This window comes from Solea senegalensis, linkage group LG18, assembly GCF_019176455.1.
Source record: "Solea senegalensis isolate Sse05_10M linkage group LG18, IFAPA_SoseM_1, whole genome shotgun sequence".
Lineage (NCBI taxonomy): Eukaryota > Metazoa > Chordata > Actinopteri > Pleuronectiformes > Soleidae > Solea > Solea senegalensis.
Window position 1 is genome coordinate 2,648,749 of NC_058041.1, and position 13,483 is coordinate 2,662,231.

Sequence of the window (13,483 nt, forward strand, 5' to 3'; positions counted from 1 at the left end):
ACTCCAGGCACAAGTCCTTTGGGTTTTTGCTTTTATTGCATATTTGTGCTGCAGCAGCAGGCAACACCCAGCCCCAGACATTAATATCAACAACACTGTGCATCAGGGACGCTCGCTCTTCAAACGTCAGAGACCACCAGCTCTTTTTAGTTGAATCTGCTGTGAAGTGCAGTGTTTCCCAAACGCTTTATTATGGAGACCCACTTCTTTAAAACATAACAAACCAATTCACAGTATAAATCATGTCAAGAGAAAGTTGGTGCTGTTTCCTGATTGTTTTTTTTCCCCCATCTCTCGTCTCTGTAGCACCTGCGTAATTGTTGGGAGATGTTACCGCAGAGAGAAATCTTACAAGTCCAGTGTGTCAGCATTAGTGACATCTAATGGCGAGACTGCAGATTGCAACAGAAGACCCCCTCAAGGAAACTGGAGATGTTGACTCTGTAAAGTGAGGCCCTTTCCTAAAGTACATTTAAAAAGCTTATTTTAAGTCAACAAAACAACAAATGTTTTTTATTTCAAAGCATGTATACACTTATACAATCAGTAAATCAATAAACATCCCGAAATACCACACACGAGACCTTTAAGTAAAAGTCAAGTGAATTAAGTTTCAAGGGTTATCTAATGCTGAGACTGCAGTGTCCAATAAACTCTTCTGCTTAATCCACTTTTCCTGAAGCACGTCAGCGAAGTACGGTGGCCTTTGCAAACCAAAAAAGATGCAAAATCTGTCACAGCTTTATCATTCTTCCACTCTCTCTGCATTTGCACAGCAAGCTTCTGCCTTTAATCACAAAAACTCTGATCATTCAGGGCAAGGATGAGGCAAGTGAACAACCCAGTGTGTAAAACCATATTTCCATCATGGTACAGTTTGGTTTGGAACGTTAAAGGGTCACGCTTCGTTGGACAACGAACGAAGATGTCGAACGTGACATGCAAGACGACAACGAAGGACATCCAGCAGCTCGATTTGTGGCTTGGTTTGTATGAGAATAGACTGCGGGCAATTTGGTGCAATTTTGGACAACATACTATAGGATGACTTTTTTGTGAAAATTTGGACAACTTACAAAAGTATGACTTTTTTGTCAAAATTTAGACGACATACTATACTATGACTTTTTTGTCAAAATTTGGACGACATACTATACTATGACTTTTTTGTCAAAATTTGGACGACATACTATACTATGACTTTTTTGTCACGGATTTTGGACGACATGCTATAGTATGACTTTTTTGACTGATTTTGGACGACATACTATGACTTTTGTCAAAATTTGGATCGCTGCTGCTGCTGCTGTTGCTGCTGCTGCTCAGTCAAAATCTGTAGCCTGCGGGAATTCCGCGTTCTCCACTGAGCAAGCAACGACGACGCGGTGAAGTGACTTTGAGGTTGGATCATGGACAACTATTCACTCTGGATCTCAGGTCTCTCCCTTTAGGGACCATCAGTGTATTGCTGTTTGGTAAAGAAGACAAAGGGACAGTTCACATTTTGTTGAAGTGTGTTTAAATAATAAAGTAATAACGCATAGTCACTCTCTGCACTGAGACATACATAGCTGCCAAAAACATAGTTTTTATATATGCTATATTAAGAATATATTTACTGCTTCATCTTGTGTCACATGCGGCATGTTTCCAACAAGTTTGTTTGCATTCCATTAGGATACGTACCAAAATAACTAATCCTTTGGGGTACCAGAGTAATGGTACCGTACGTTACAGGCGGAGCTAAAATGCAGATTGTCTCAATGAACTTTGGTGTGAGGGAATGAGCGGTTTACAAACTTGAGCTCAGTGACTTTGTGTTAATACCGCATACAAGACTTTAAAAAACAGTACTATCAGTTTACGGTTGCTAATGTCAAGTTGTATGCAGCACATACAGTGCTTAGCAAATCATTGTTGTAATTTTTAATAATGATGATAATGTGCTTAACTTAAACAGTCAATTTGAAAATTCATGGATAATAATTATATTTTAGCAGAAGTGAGATTTTGGTTAAAGAACTAGGGTATTAACCATTACAGAAACATAAAAAAAATATTTTGATAACTACCAATGCTGTCAATTTAGGGAAAATTTAGGGGGTGGAGTGGCTCAGTGGTTAAGACCCTACCTTGTGTACCAAAGACATCATGGTCGCAAGTTCGATTCCACCCCTGGCTAATTGTACTTGATTCCATTGTAAGTCGCTTTGGATAAAAGCGTCTGCTAAATGACATGTAATGTAATGAAAACCCACACTGGGTGGTGGTCTAATAAATGTGTTGATACAACATAAGAAGCAATAAAAACATTTTTAAATATATTTGTGTTGGGTAATTAATGTTGTAATACAATGTGACATTGGGCTTCAATTCCGTTGATGTAAAATAAAAGCAGCAGCAAAATTCCATATAAACCTCGTATTTTAATTTATTGACGGTCCCTAGATCAAATACCTGCGACTGAACAAACGACGTCTATCCAACCTAGAACAAACTTCACCGACGCCGAGCACGACCTCCCTGTCAACAACTTCACCTCAGCGGCAGCGTGAATTCTATCAGTGTCGGAGGTTTGTGTCACCATGGGAGAAAAGTCGGAGCAGAGGAGCTTTTCTGAAGTTATCACTCAGATACTACAAGAGGCGCCAGATGCCAGAAAACAGCTGCTCGACAACCACAGCAACCTCATCAACGTCGCAGATTACTGCGAAAACAATTATGTCAAGGTGAGTGAAACATCACAGCTGATATAACAGCATATATTTTCATAGGGGTCGGAAACTTAAATGACATGGAGTCAGGAGGGAGTGGAGAAAAGCAAGTGTTCAGTGGGGGTGGGGAGAAAAATCGCGATATTCCATCATGATATTTGCAATTATGATAGAAGTGACAATATTTAGCAGAATTTCAATTTACTTTTGAAAGGTATTGTAATATTAGGGCCAAACAAGAAAAAAAAATGTTTGAATCTTTCGAGACTAAAATCCTAATATTATGAGAATAAAGTCGTAATATGAGAATAAAGTCTTAATCTTTTGAGAAGAAAGTTGTAATCTTTCAACAATAAAGTCAAAATATTATGAGAATAAAGTCGTAATATGAGAATAAAGTCTTAATCTTTTGAGAAGAAAGTTGTAATCTTTCAACAATAAAGTCAAAATATTATGAGAATAAATTCGTAATATGAGAATAAAGTAATATTATCGAGAATAAATTAAGAATCTTTAAGTATAAATTTGTAACCTTTGAATAAAATGCGTGAGAATAAAATCGTAATATTATGAGAATAAAATCGTAATATTATGAGAATAAAGTCGTAATATGAGAATAAAGTCGTAATCTTTCAACAATAAAGTCGCAATATTATGAGAATAAATTCGTAATATGAGAATAAAGTCGTAATCTTTCGAGAATAAATTCATAATCTTTCGAGAATAAAGTTGCAATCTTTCGAGAACAAAATCGTAATATTATGAGAATAAATTTGTAATATGAGAATAAAGTCGTAATCTTTCGAGAATAAATTCATAATCTTTCGAGAATAAAGTTGCAATCTTTCGAGAACAAAATCGTAATATTATGAGAATAAATTCGTAATATGAGAATAAAGTCGTAATCTTTCGAGAATAAATTTGTAATTTTTCGAGAATGAAGTTGCAATCTTTTGAGAATAAAATCGTAATATTATGAGAATAAAATCGTAATATTATGAGAATAAAGTCGTAATGTGAGAATAAAGCCGTAATCTTTTGAGAATAAATTCGTAATCTTTCAGCAATAAAGTCGCAATATTATGAGAATATATTCGTAATATGAGAATATAGTCATAATCTTTCGAGAATAAATTCGTAACCTTTCGAGAATAAAGTTGCAATCTTTCGAGAATAAAGTCATAATATTATGAGAATAAAGTCAAATTGTTAATCGAGCAAAATCTCAGATGATCAGCTGCATCCTGCATGATATTAAGCGACAGGCAGTATAAAAAATTTTTGAGACTTGTGCATGTACAAACCTGTTACTATTATTAATAAAAACTTCTGTAGTTAGATGATTCAGAAAAGGCTGTGGAAGAGGCCAAGGCTTTGGCCACCCAGGCTCTGGCCAGTGTGACCTACCAGATCAACAGCCTGGCCAGCACCGTGCTGAGACTTCTGGACTCTCAGGTCATGCAGATTAAAGCTATGGAGTCCTCGGTCAACCTGCTGTCACTGGTGAGGAAATCCTGTCACCACCAACACAACTATAGCTACAGATGTGTCTATTATTCCATGTTAAATAACAAAATCAGTACAAATGTCTTACCAGATGCACCAGCGATGTACTGTGGTGATGTTCTGTAGATGACACTCTGCTCTGCTCCAGGGTGTCGCGATGCACTTTGAGAAGGTAGCAAGAAGAGAGATTGGCGTCTTCACAACTACCAAAGAAAAGATTCGCTCCAGGCGTTTGGTGGCGCCGCCTTCAGGCAAAGAGCCAGCGAGAAGCTACTCAAGGGTGCCAATATCATACTCCATCCTGGACTCCATGGGACACTGTTTTCATGTGAAACATCAGGTGAGTTGTGCTGGTATACACTGAGAAACTGACTGGGAAGTTCACCTTTATTCATCTTTTCTTTGGTCCCTCAGGTCACCGAGGAGCAGCCCAGAAAGAGAGCAGACAGCATACATAGCGTGGCAGACGTCTCCATGTATGTAGACACAGTTCCCCTTTTGCCCCTTTTATAGCAACATGTATATGTTTATAATGAAACACCACTGCAGACAACAGATACTGAAAAATAGTTTCCGACATTGGAACCTTAACAGTTCAATGTTTGACAGAGAAATGCTCGAAACATCTAACCCCGGTAAAATACGTCTCCTAAAACATTTACCTATTCCTTTAAAAGTCCAGTGTGTCCAGAAAGGTCCAGAAATTGAATTTACTTCCCATGAGTAGCTTTTTAAATGCACTCTACAGGACCAGGATTGAGAAACCCTGCTCTAGGTGCTCTGGTTTACAAAGGCCTCCATCTTGTTGGAGGAAAAATGACATCATTTCTAGTATCTCGTAGCCGCTGTAGTTCCTTGATGCAATTGGTGCAGAAAGGGAGCGTTTATATTGTGTCTCACCACTAGATGTCACCAATTCTTACACACTGGACCTTTTCTTTTTGTCTTGTGTGAAGAACCAGTTTAGGTATTGCTGTTCCTCCACCGTCAGTGCCCACCTTGTCATCCGTCACCAACGACAGCCTGCCGCCTCCTCCTCCCCCCTCTGCTGCCGGCCTGGACCCCACTGTGCCTGCTCCTCCACCACCTCCACCCCCTTCTTCCTCCATGGACATCGGCCTCCCACCTCCACCCTCCTTGACCTCGCCCTCGTCCTTCCCCTCACCTCCCCCTCCCCCTCCACCGACATCCAGTTTGTCAAATGGTGCCTACATGCCTCCACCACCTCCACCTTTATCAGGAGGGGGTCCTCTTCCTCCTCCCTCCTCCACCTCCACCAGTGTCTGGAACTGGTCCTCTTCCACCCTCCTCCTCCCGCCTCCACCCATGTCAGGAACTGGTCCTCTTCCACCTCCTCCTCCACCTCCACCAGTGTCAGGAGCTGGTCCTCTTCCACCTCCACCTCCCCCACCTCCCTCCACTATGAGGTCCTCTTCCACTCCACCAGTGTCAGGAGCTGGTCCTCTTCCACCTCCACTATGAGATCCTCTTCCACCTTCACCACTGTAAGGAATGGGTCCTCTTCCACCTCCACCTCCTCAACCTCCTTTCGGTATAAGGAGCTGGTCCTCTTCCTTCTATACCTGCACCAGTGTCCTGGTCCACTTCCACCTCCACCCCCACCAGTGTCGTGCTGGTCCTCTTCCACCTCCACCTCCCCCACCTCCTCCACTGAGGTCCCTTCCACCTCCACCAGTGTCAGGAGCTGGTCCTCTTCCACCTCCCCCACCTCTCCACTATGAGGTCCTCTTCCACCTCCACCAGCCAGGAGCTGGTCCTCTTCCACCTCCTCCACTATGAGATCCTCTTCTACCTTCACCACTGTAAGGAACGGGTCCTCTTCCACCTCCACCTCCTCAACATCTTTCCGGTATAAGGAGCTGGTCCTATTCCTTCTATACCTGCACCAGTGTCAGGAGTTGGTCCACTTCCACCTCCACCTCCACCTCCACCAGTGTTAAGAGCTGTGCCTCCTTGTGAGCCACCAGCGCCTCCATCACCTCGCCCTCACCTACATTAGAGAAACGTTTTAAGAAGTTTCTGTTCTCAGATGTTTTCACTTCTTTTTGCTCTTAACATGTACAAACCGTCATGCTGGTTCTTTGCCATTAGATGTTTGTGCAAAGACATATTTTGTTTGGGATCAACTCTATGTTTGAATAAAAGCTTGACAAAGTCTACGTGGTGGTTTCACCTTCGTGGAGTTTCATCTGTGCCTCACATGATCTCTTCGCTGGGACAGAAAATCCTTCCTCGCAGCTCAACATTCTGCCGCGCTGAATGCTGAGCGTGTTTCAACAGCCCCTGCGCCGCATTCCTGAGAAACAAGCTGAAACACAGAGTCTTGTGCGATCTTCTCTTTTTTTTTCTATAACGCTCTTTCCCTCGTGTATCTAACCTAAGTGAACAGTCACCTCAAAAGCCAGTGGCCTTTAGTCTCAGACATGTCAAGTCTACGCTGTGGCAGAAACGGTGTCAATGGTGATAAGTTCATTACGTCACTGGTTGTAATCTTGTGGAGGGTGGGGTGGTGGTGGTGGTGGTGGTGGGGGGGGCAGTCCCGTCACTTTAAACAGGTCAGTAAGGGCTATAAAATGTATGCTGCACTTGTGTGAAGCAGCACTGCGAGGCAGAGACTCACAGGTAAGATTCACTTTCAACAGCATTAACGATTCATTCTAACTTGCGCTCACTGTGTTGCGTTAAATTCTGCTCAGTAAAGCCTGAATTAAGTCATCGCGCATTGTCTATTATGGTGAAAAATGTGAAGAAAATAAATATCCACTGCATTTTTGACTGATCCGCGTTTAAGTCGATAATCTCCCATGTAGCAACAGTTGTGTATTTGAACTGCCGTGTTGTGTAGACAAAGTTGTCTCTGGGTGTAAGAACAAAATGTAAATTATAGCATTGTGCAGCCGTCACACAAACAGTAATTATGCTAATCTTGAAGACGCTGTGTATGACGTGATGATACAAACAATATGTCACTATGCAGAAAACACATTTCTGGGCTTTTCAATGACAAGAATTTTCTCCCTTTTTTTAACCTCTTCCAGAAAATACAACAGCTATGGTTGTTTACTATCCCATGGTGACGTAAGTAAAACTATTATTAATAATAATAATAATAATAATAACTTGACTAACTGGACACATGATTGCGTGCTGTTCGTTGACACTGTCCTTTCTTTCAGGATTCCCTTGTTGGGTCTTGTTGTCGCGCTGTGGCTCATCTTGTGCCACTTCACAAAGAAGCACAGAGAGACGGAAAGCTGGCCCCCGAGTCCCAGAAACTCCGCTTCCATATACGTCATCCCCATGCCGAGAAGCGAAGAATCCACAGACTCATGTGAACCGTATTCTCAACCTGCTGATGTAGAACCTCCCATCTACTGCTCAGCAAGTGACAGTCCACCTCCGTACACGGTACAGCACCATTTTAGTCCTGTTATTTTTTATTTTAGTCTTTCTTAAATTGATTAGCGGCGACTGACCTCCACCTCTTTGCTCTTGTCTTTTCCAGCTGGAACCACCTTCTTACTCAGAATCCCCGCCACCATACACGGATCCTCCACCTTTCTCAGTGCAGTGCTGCACCTCCTGACCTTTCACCTCCTGGACTAATAACTTAAACATCATATATACAGCATATACATATATGAACTCTTATCCCTTTTTCACTTTTGCTTACAGCAAAGGTCGACGAAACTCAAGCGGGATCAACAGAAGTCTGAGCTTGTGAAACAAAAAGCATATGTGTGTGTGGGGTATTTAAGACGTGTGGAGAGAAAAAGTTGTGTGTTTTTTTTATGTCAAAACTAAAGAAAATGTCCATTTCAGTACAAGTTTGTGGTCTTGATTTTACAAGTCCACTTAAATTACGGGTTCAGTGTGTGGGATTTGGAGGCATCCGGTGGCCAAGTTTCAGATTGCAACAAACGGGATGCTCTTTAACGTACTATACAATGTTTCAACATGTATTTCAACTATTTGATGCCTTAAAGTTGAATGGATACTGCTGTCCGTCTCATGGTTACACAATTTGTATTCACAGCAAAATATTAACCTTTCTTTTAAGTAATATTAATGTCCACTATCTTGTGGTGATATGCGACCAGACTTTGAATGTCATTACTGATAACTGTCTCTTTTTTATCTCTATTTGAACTCACGTGGGGTTCAAAAGTAACTTAAAGTGTAAATGTGTAGAATACACAGTGCTATGTGTTTTATGTGGGACATCATTATGTGTATCTATGTTTTTGTTTGTATGTGTATTTAATTGGTTGTACTTTCATGTACCATTCTCTATTTATTAAATAAACATAATAGTATAATATTAATGTGCCGACTCTTAATTCGACTGTTCATGTGGAATAAAAAAAGGAAACAGTGCAGTGGTGCATTTCAAATCACTAAAAGCATGGATTGGTGTGTAATAATAGAGGAAAATGTTCATGTTTTTGAATGGTTTCATGTTCTTTACGTGTGATTTCATAGCAAGACGGTGTCATGCAACACTCTCTTGGTATGAAATCATGAATCATAGGGGAGGAGATTTTCCACAGACATTAGAAGAGATTATTAAATCAGTAAAGGCGTCTGAGCTGAAGTACAGTTGTTATCTTACATGTGACCGCTCGCTTGCCTCCGTATCAGAGGGAGTAAAAGCCACCAGTATCTATCTGGGTTACTTTGATTTTCTGTCTGTGAGATGTGCTCCAGTGACCATTTGCTTCACTCTGCGATAACCTCTGCGTCTTGATCCCTTTGCGAAGGCCTGTATATACAAAGGGAAACTTGTCATTAGACAATTAGTTGGCTTTTCTTTTAGATTTGTGAGATGAACAGCAAAGGATTTCCTTCATCGAGCTCAAACAATGTGCACAAGGCAGAGCGCACCTGACCAGAGAGGTCCTGTGTCTTTAAAAAAGACAATAATGTTGTAAAAGCACTTCATGATGCGTACTTCCCTAAGTGACACATTATTCTTTGAAAGCGACTCACAGGTCAGTTAAGTTTTTCTTTGTTTTAGATCCTTTAATCAGGTGAGGACTTAATACACCTGGGTTAGATTTGGAGTTAGAGTTAGAGTTATATGCATACAACTCTTTTTCCATCAGCTTTGTTAGCAACATTGCAACTTCACAGGTTTATAATGTAAGCGGTCATGAGCAACAGATTTATAGGATGAAGGTCCAATGAGGGTTGTTAACTGCAGCCGTATGGCGTTAGTTTATTTTGCCCTTTTTGACACCTAACTCCTTCTATAGCTTCCAAGATATATATGTCAAACCATTCAAGCTACACCACATTCAACTCAGCTATAGGCCATTATCATTTTATTCAACATTTTCCTCCCATAGGAATGAATGAATACATTTTTCAACATCTGTGGGGGTCACTAAAGTTCACATCGCCCATTGTCGTTGGTGATTTGGTATTCAGAGCTTTCCAAGAAACCACAACAATAATATATGTGAATGAATTGAAGTCCATATTGGTAAAGTTGACCCTTTGTTCTGTCACATTTTTTGAGGTTTTTCCTTCTTCTTTTTCTGTTTTTCATAATTCCAGCCATAGGTGAGGTAGTGAATATGTTTCAATACATGTAAGTAAGTAAAGAAAGCACGAAGGCATGAGTCTGTCTGTGCAGCAGGAGTATGAACTGACTTGCAGTGAACGAAACGTGTCCGCAGATTCCCGGCCTTGGTGTTGTCCATAGCTGTGGTGCTCCTCTGCTTCTACATGCACGCCAAAAAGAGAAGAGCTGCATACGACGTCTCCAGGCCGACGGCAGGAGACGACAACACTGGTGCAGAGCACAGCGCTGCGATGTCGGGAGAAGACACCGACGCAGACGTGAACAGATGTTACGACACGTTCCCTCCTCGCTACAGCACAGTGGACCACCCGCCTCCATACTCACTGGTGAGTGTGCCCATCAAAAAACCAACATAAATCTCTTTACGTCTGGATACCCATAAGTAAATGAAGGTGTCTGGAGATCATATCTGAGTGCTCCTGTCTGCTCTTTCATCAAAACTTCACCCTCATTCACACTTTGGAGGAAAGAGCGATGGGAGCACAGCTTCAGTGATACATGCTTTAACCTAGTAAGTAATAGAAGAGGAAAAAGACATCATAGAGAAAGACATGGACTGACAAGGAGACACAGTTTATACTCTGTGATGTGAATATTTAAAAAACTAAATCTTGGATGGTAGGAAGACTTAAAAATGGAGCTCTACATGCTGACGACCGGCTAAACCGGAATCTACCAAATACTGGAGGGCCATAACGGAGGTGGACACACTTTTGAAAGACAGTGGTTCAATGAAAAGAGATCCTTACCTGTGTGTGGAATAGTGTCTGAACCACATGTAAGAAAACACCTCTTCATCTCCAAATGAACCGCACTGGTCGGCACGTCTGTGAATGACAAGTACGGCAGCCGATAAATCCATTCTTTATGTCAAACTTCATTTACTCACTTACTAATCTGGACGTGAAGATGTCAACAGAAAAGTCACAGATTACAGCTTTAAATCAGGAGATTGAAAGTCTAACTAAAGTCAACTGTGATTTTTCTGACCTTCACTTTCTTCCAGTTTGACCCCAAGCTGACGGGTATTTGGCCAGCGGACCTGCTGCCTGCTTACGAAATGTATCCCATAATGCTGCCCCTGGCATCGTATCAGTGGATGACACCTGCAGAACATCCATCCTGATCACCTGCACACCTCCACAGCCTCAGAGGTCACTGCAGATACCCACCAACTGTGTAGTTTTGCATTTATTTAGTCAAACTTTATTTTAATTTAAAAGTCCATTGGCGTTGTTGACATGAACTGTAGACGACGACGGGAGTTTTCGGAACACTTTCAACGTTTTTTATATGAACACACAATCAAAATTACAGTGTATGAACATCCAACTGCATTTCTACTCACAGCAGAATCATCAAGTACCAAGCATGTCTTCTATGTTATACTATATATTCTTTATTACAATACAGTACTTACAGGTTTTAGGGAAAATAAAATAAATATTAAATAAGTTGCCAGTATTATATTTTTCTAAGAAGGAAGATGTACAGTGACAGGAGTGAATCGATTAGGTGATGTAAAAATATTTATGTTTCCTTGGCTTTTGAACCATTTTAAGGCAAAAGTAAGTCATTTTTTTTACTACTTCAAAAATAACCAAACACTGTGACAATGTCCACCAGTTATCCTAACCGTCATGTTAAGTAATATTTTTGTACATTTCTTTCTACAACTGTTTGAGTGTTCTCAGTGCTACAAATAGAACTCCAACACAATCAAGGATGGACAATGTCGCGTCCTTTCACTGTCAATCAAACTGAAACCTTCACCGGTAGAGAACAGGAAATATTACCAACATCAAAAGTGAATCGGCAGAATGAATACAAACTATGTCAATGAAGTTCTTTTCTACTGTTCTCCTTGTGTTTGCCGTGTGTATATATATATACATATATGTATGTATATATATATATATATATATATATATATATATATATATATATATATATACATATATATATATATATATACATATATGTATATATGTATATATATATACATACATATATGTATATATATATATACATACATATATACATGTATGTATATATATATACATTTATGTATATATGTGCGTATATATACACATATGTATGTATATGTATATATATACATACATATATGTATATATGTGTATATATGTATATATATATACACATATGTATGTATATGTATATATATACATACATATATGTATATATGTGTATATATGTATATATATATACACATACATATATGTGCATATATATATACACATATATGTATGTATATATATATATACATACATATATGTATATATACACATATATATATATAGATAGATAGATGTGTGTAAATAGATGTATTGCACGTATAATGTGTTTTGTTTATAATCTATTGCTGTCAAGTTTCTCAATAATGAGTGGAGACAAACGAGATAAAGCACAATTTTTGAACACAGACGACGCGATCGAATGGTAAAATGTTGAAGATTCAACACAAACGTGACATTTGGTATGTTTCCTCGAGCGATTTGTCCTACTGATCCAATGTAAACATCACACTACATAAAGTGTTCAAGACTTTGAAAAGGCTAAAATTGTACTTATCCATCAATGGAAAAATAAAATAATAAAAAAAAAACCTCCAACATATGCATTACTCTAATTTCTCTATTTCCACGTTTATGATAATACACACGCGCACACACACACACACACACACTCACTCACACTATTGCACTAAACCTCATAGTCAAATCCTTCTAAACAAATATCAAGAGATTTATTCCAATTCCGACATAAAATACAACTTGACGTTGGGCTCAACGGAGGAACACTAAGTTTGTACAAAAACGCTCTACATGAGGCTAGTGCACGGAAATATGATGCTCGACCTCCAACGACCAACGCCCGCACGGCGACTGTCGGCTAAATTGTCCAGCGACCTCTGCGCTGTGGCTCTCAGTGACTCTCAGAAGACCCAGCTGACAGGAACCCACTGATGCTCCGACGCCAGTTTGTCCAGCGCCAAGCGCAGGGTTCGGAACGCCGCCTCCAGGCCGTCGTTTACGATGCAGAGGTCAAAGTAGTGTTCATAGGCTCTTTTAATGCGCTCGCTCTCGTCCACCGTCCTCTTGAGCTCAGAGTCCTGCAGGGAGCAGGACAGGGACATGGGGGAGATGATGATGAGATGAGGTGAAAGAGTGAAATCACATGATGTTACTTAGCGTTCACACATACCAGTGGTATGAAAAATTAAACACTTTTATATTTCCTTTGACATATTTGGTTCGTGATACGTACAGGAAATACTTCAAGGGCAGCTATTTAGTTTTATTTAAACACTGCATTACCTATAATGCTGAAGGAGCTAAACCAGAAGCCAACTTACGTTAGCTGCGACAGTTAAACTTCTGCGCGGTATGACGTTAGCTGCCACGGTTAAAGCTGCGACAATCAACTTGAGCTGCCGTTAGCTGCCACGTTGGACGATATTCGCCACAGTTGTTGTTGACGTTAGCTGCCACGGTTTGCCACAGTTAGACGTTAGCTGCCACGGTTGACGAGCATGGACGATACGCCACAGTTGGACGTTAGTTGCCACGGTTAGACGTTGCCACGGTTGGACGCGTATATCTGCCACGGTTGACGTTAGCTGCCACGGTTAGAC

General features: G+C 40.4%; 3 protein-coding genes across 7 annotated transcripts in view; 2 read left to right on the forward strand and 1 right to left on the reverse strand.

Moving 5' to 3' along the window:
- The first annotated feature begins 2,508 nt into the window (after positions 1–2,508).
- abi3b (ABI family, member 3b) lies at positions 2,509–5,810 on the forward strand. Its single transcript, XM_044013195.1, has 5 exons — positions 2,509–2,729; positions 4,050–4,217; positions 4,369–4,560; positions 4,635–4,696; positions 5,177–5,810. The coding sequence occupies exons 1-5, from the start codon at positions 2,586–2,588 to the stop codon at positions 5,700–5,702; spliced, it is 1,092 nt and encodes a 363-aa protein (XP_043869130.1). The 5' UTR covers positions 2,509–2,585; the 3' UTR covers positions 5,703–5,810.
- Positions 5,811–6,813: 1,003 nt separating this feature from the next.
- Positions 6,814–8,546, forward strand: LOC122758840 (extensin-like). The gene is made up of 4 exons (XM_044013196.1): positions 6,814–6,863; positions 7,280–7,319; positions 7,418–7,649; positions 7,747–8,546. The coding sequence occupies exons 2-4, from the start codon at positions 7,294–7,296 to the stop codon at positions 7,825–7,827; spliced, it is 339 nt and encodes a 112-aa protein (XP_043869131.1). The 5' UTR covers positions 6,814–6,863; positions 7,280–7,293; the 3' UTR covers positions 7,828–8,546.
- A 4,027-nt stretch (positions 8,547–12,573) lies between these two features.
- mpp2b (MAGUK p55 scaffold protein 2b) overlaps positions 12,574–13,483 on the reverse strand; it is a 32,177-nt gene continuing 31,267 nt past the window's right edge. For all 5 annotated transcript variants that reach the window (XM_044014040.1, XM_044014036.1, XM_044014037.1 and 2 more), the window contains one exon: positions 12,574–12,961. In XM_044014040.1, coding sequence (XP_043869975.1) covers positions 12,785–12,961 — 177 coding nt within the window. In that variant the 3' untranslated portion in view covers positions 12,574–12,784. The remainder of the gene's footprint in view (positions 12,962–13,483) is intronic.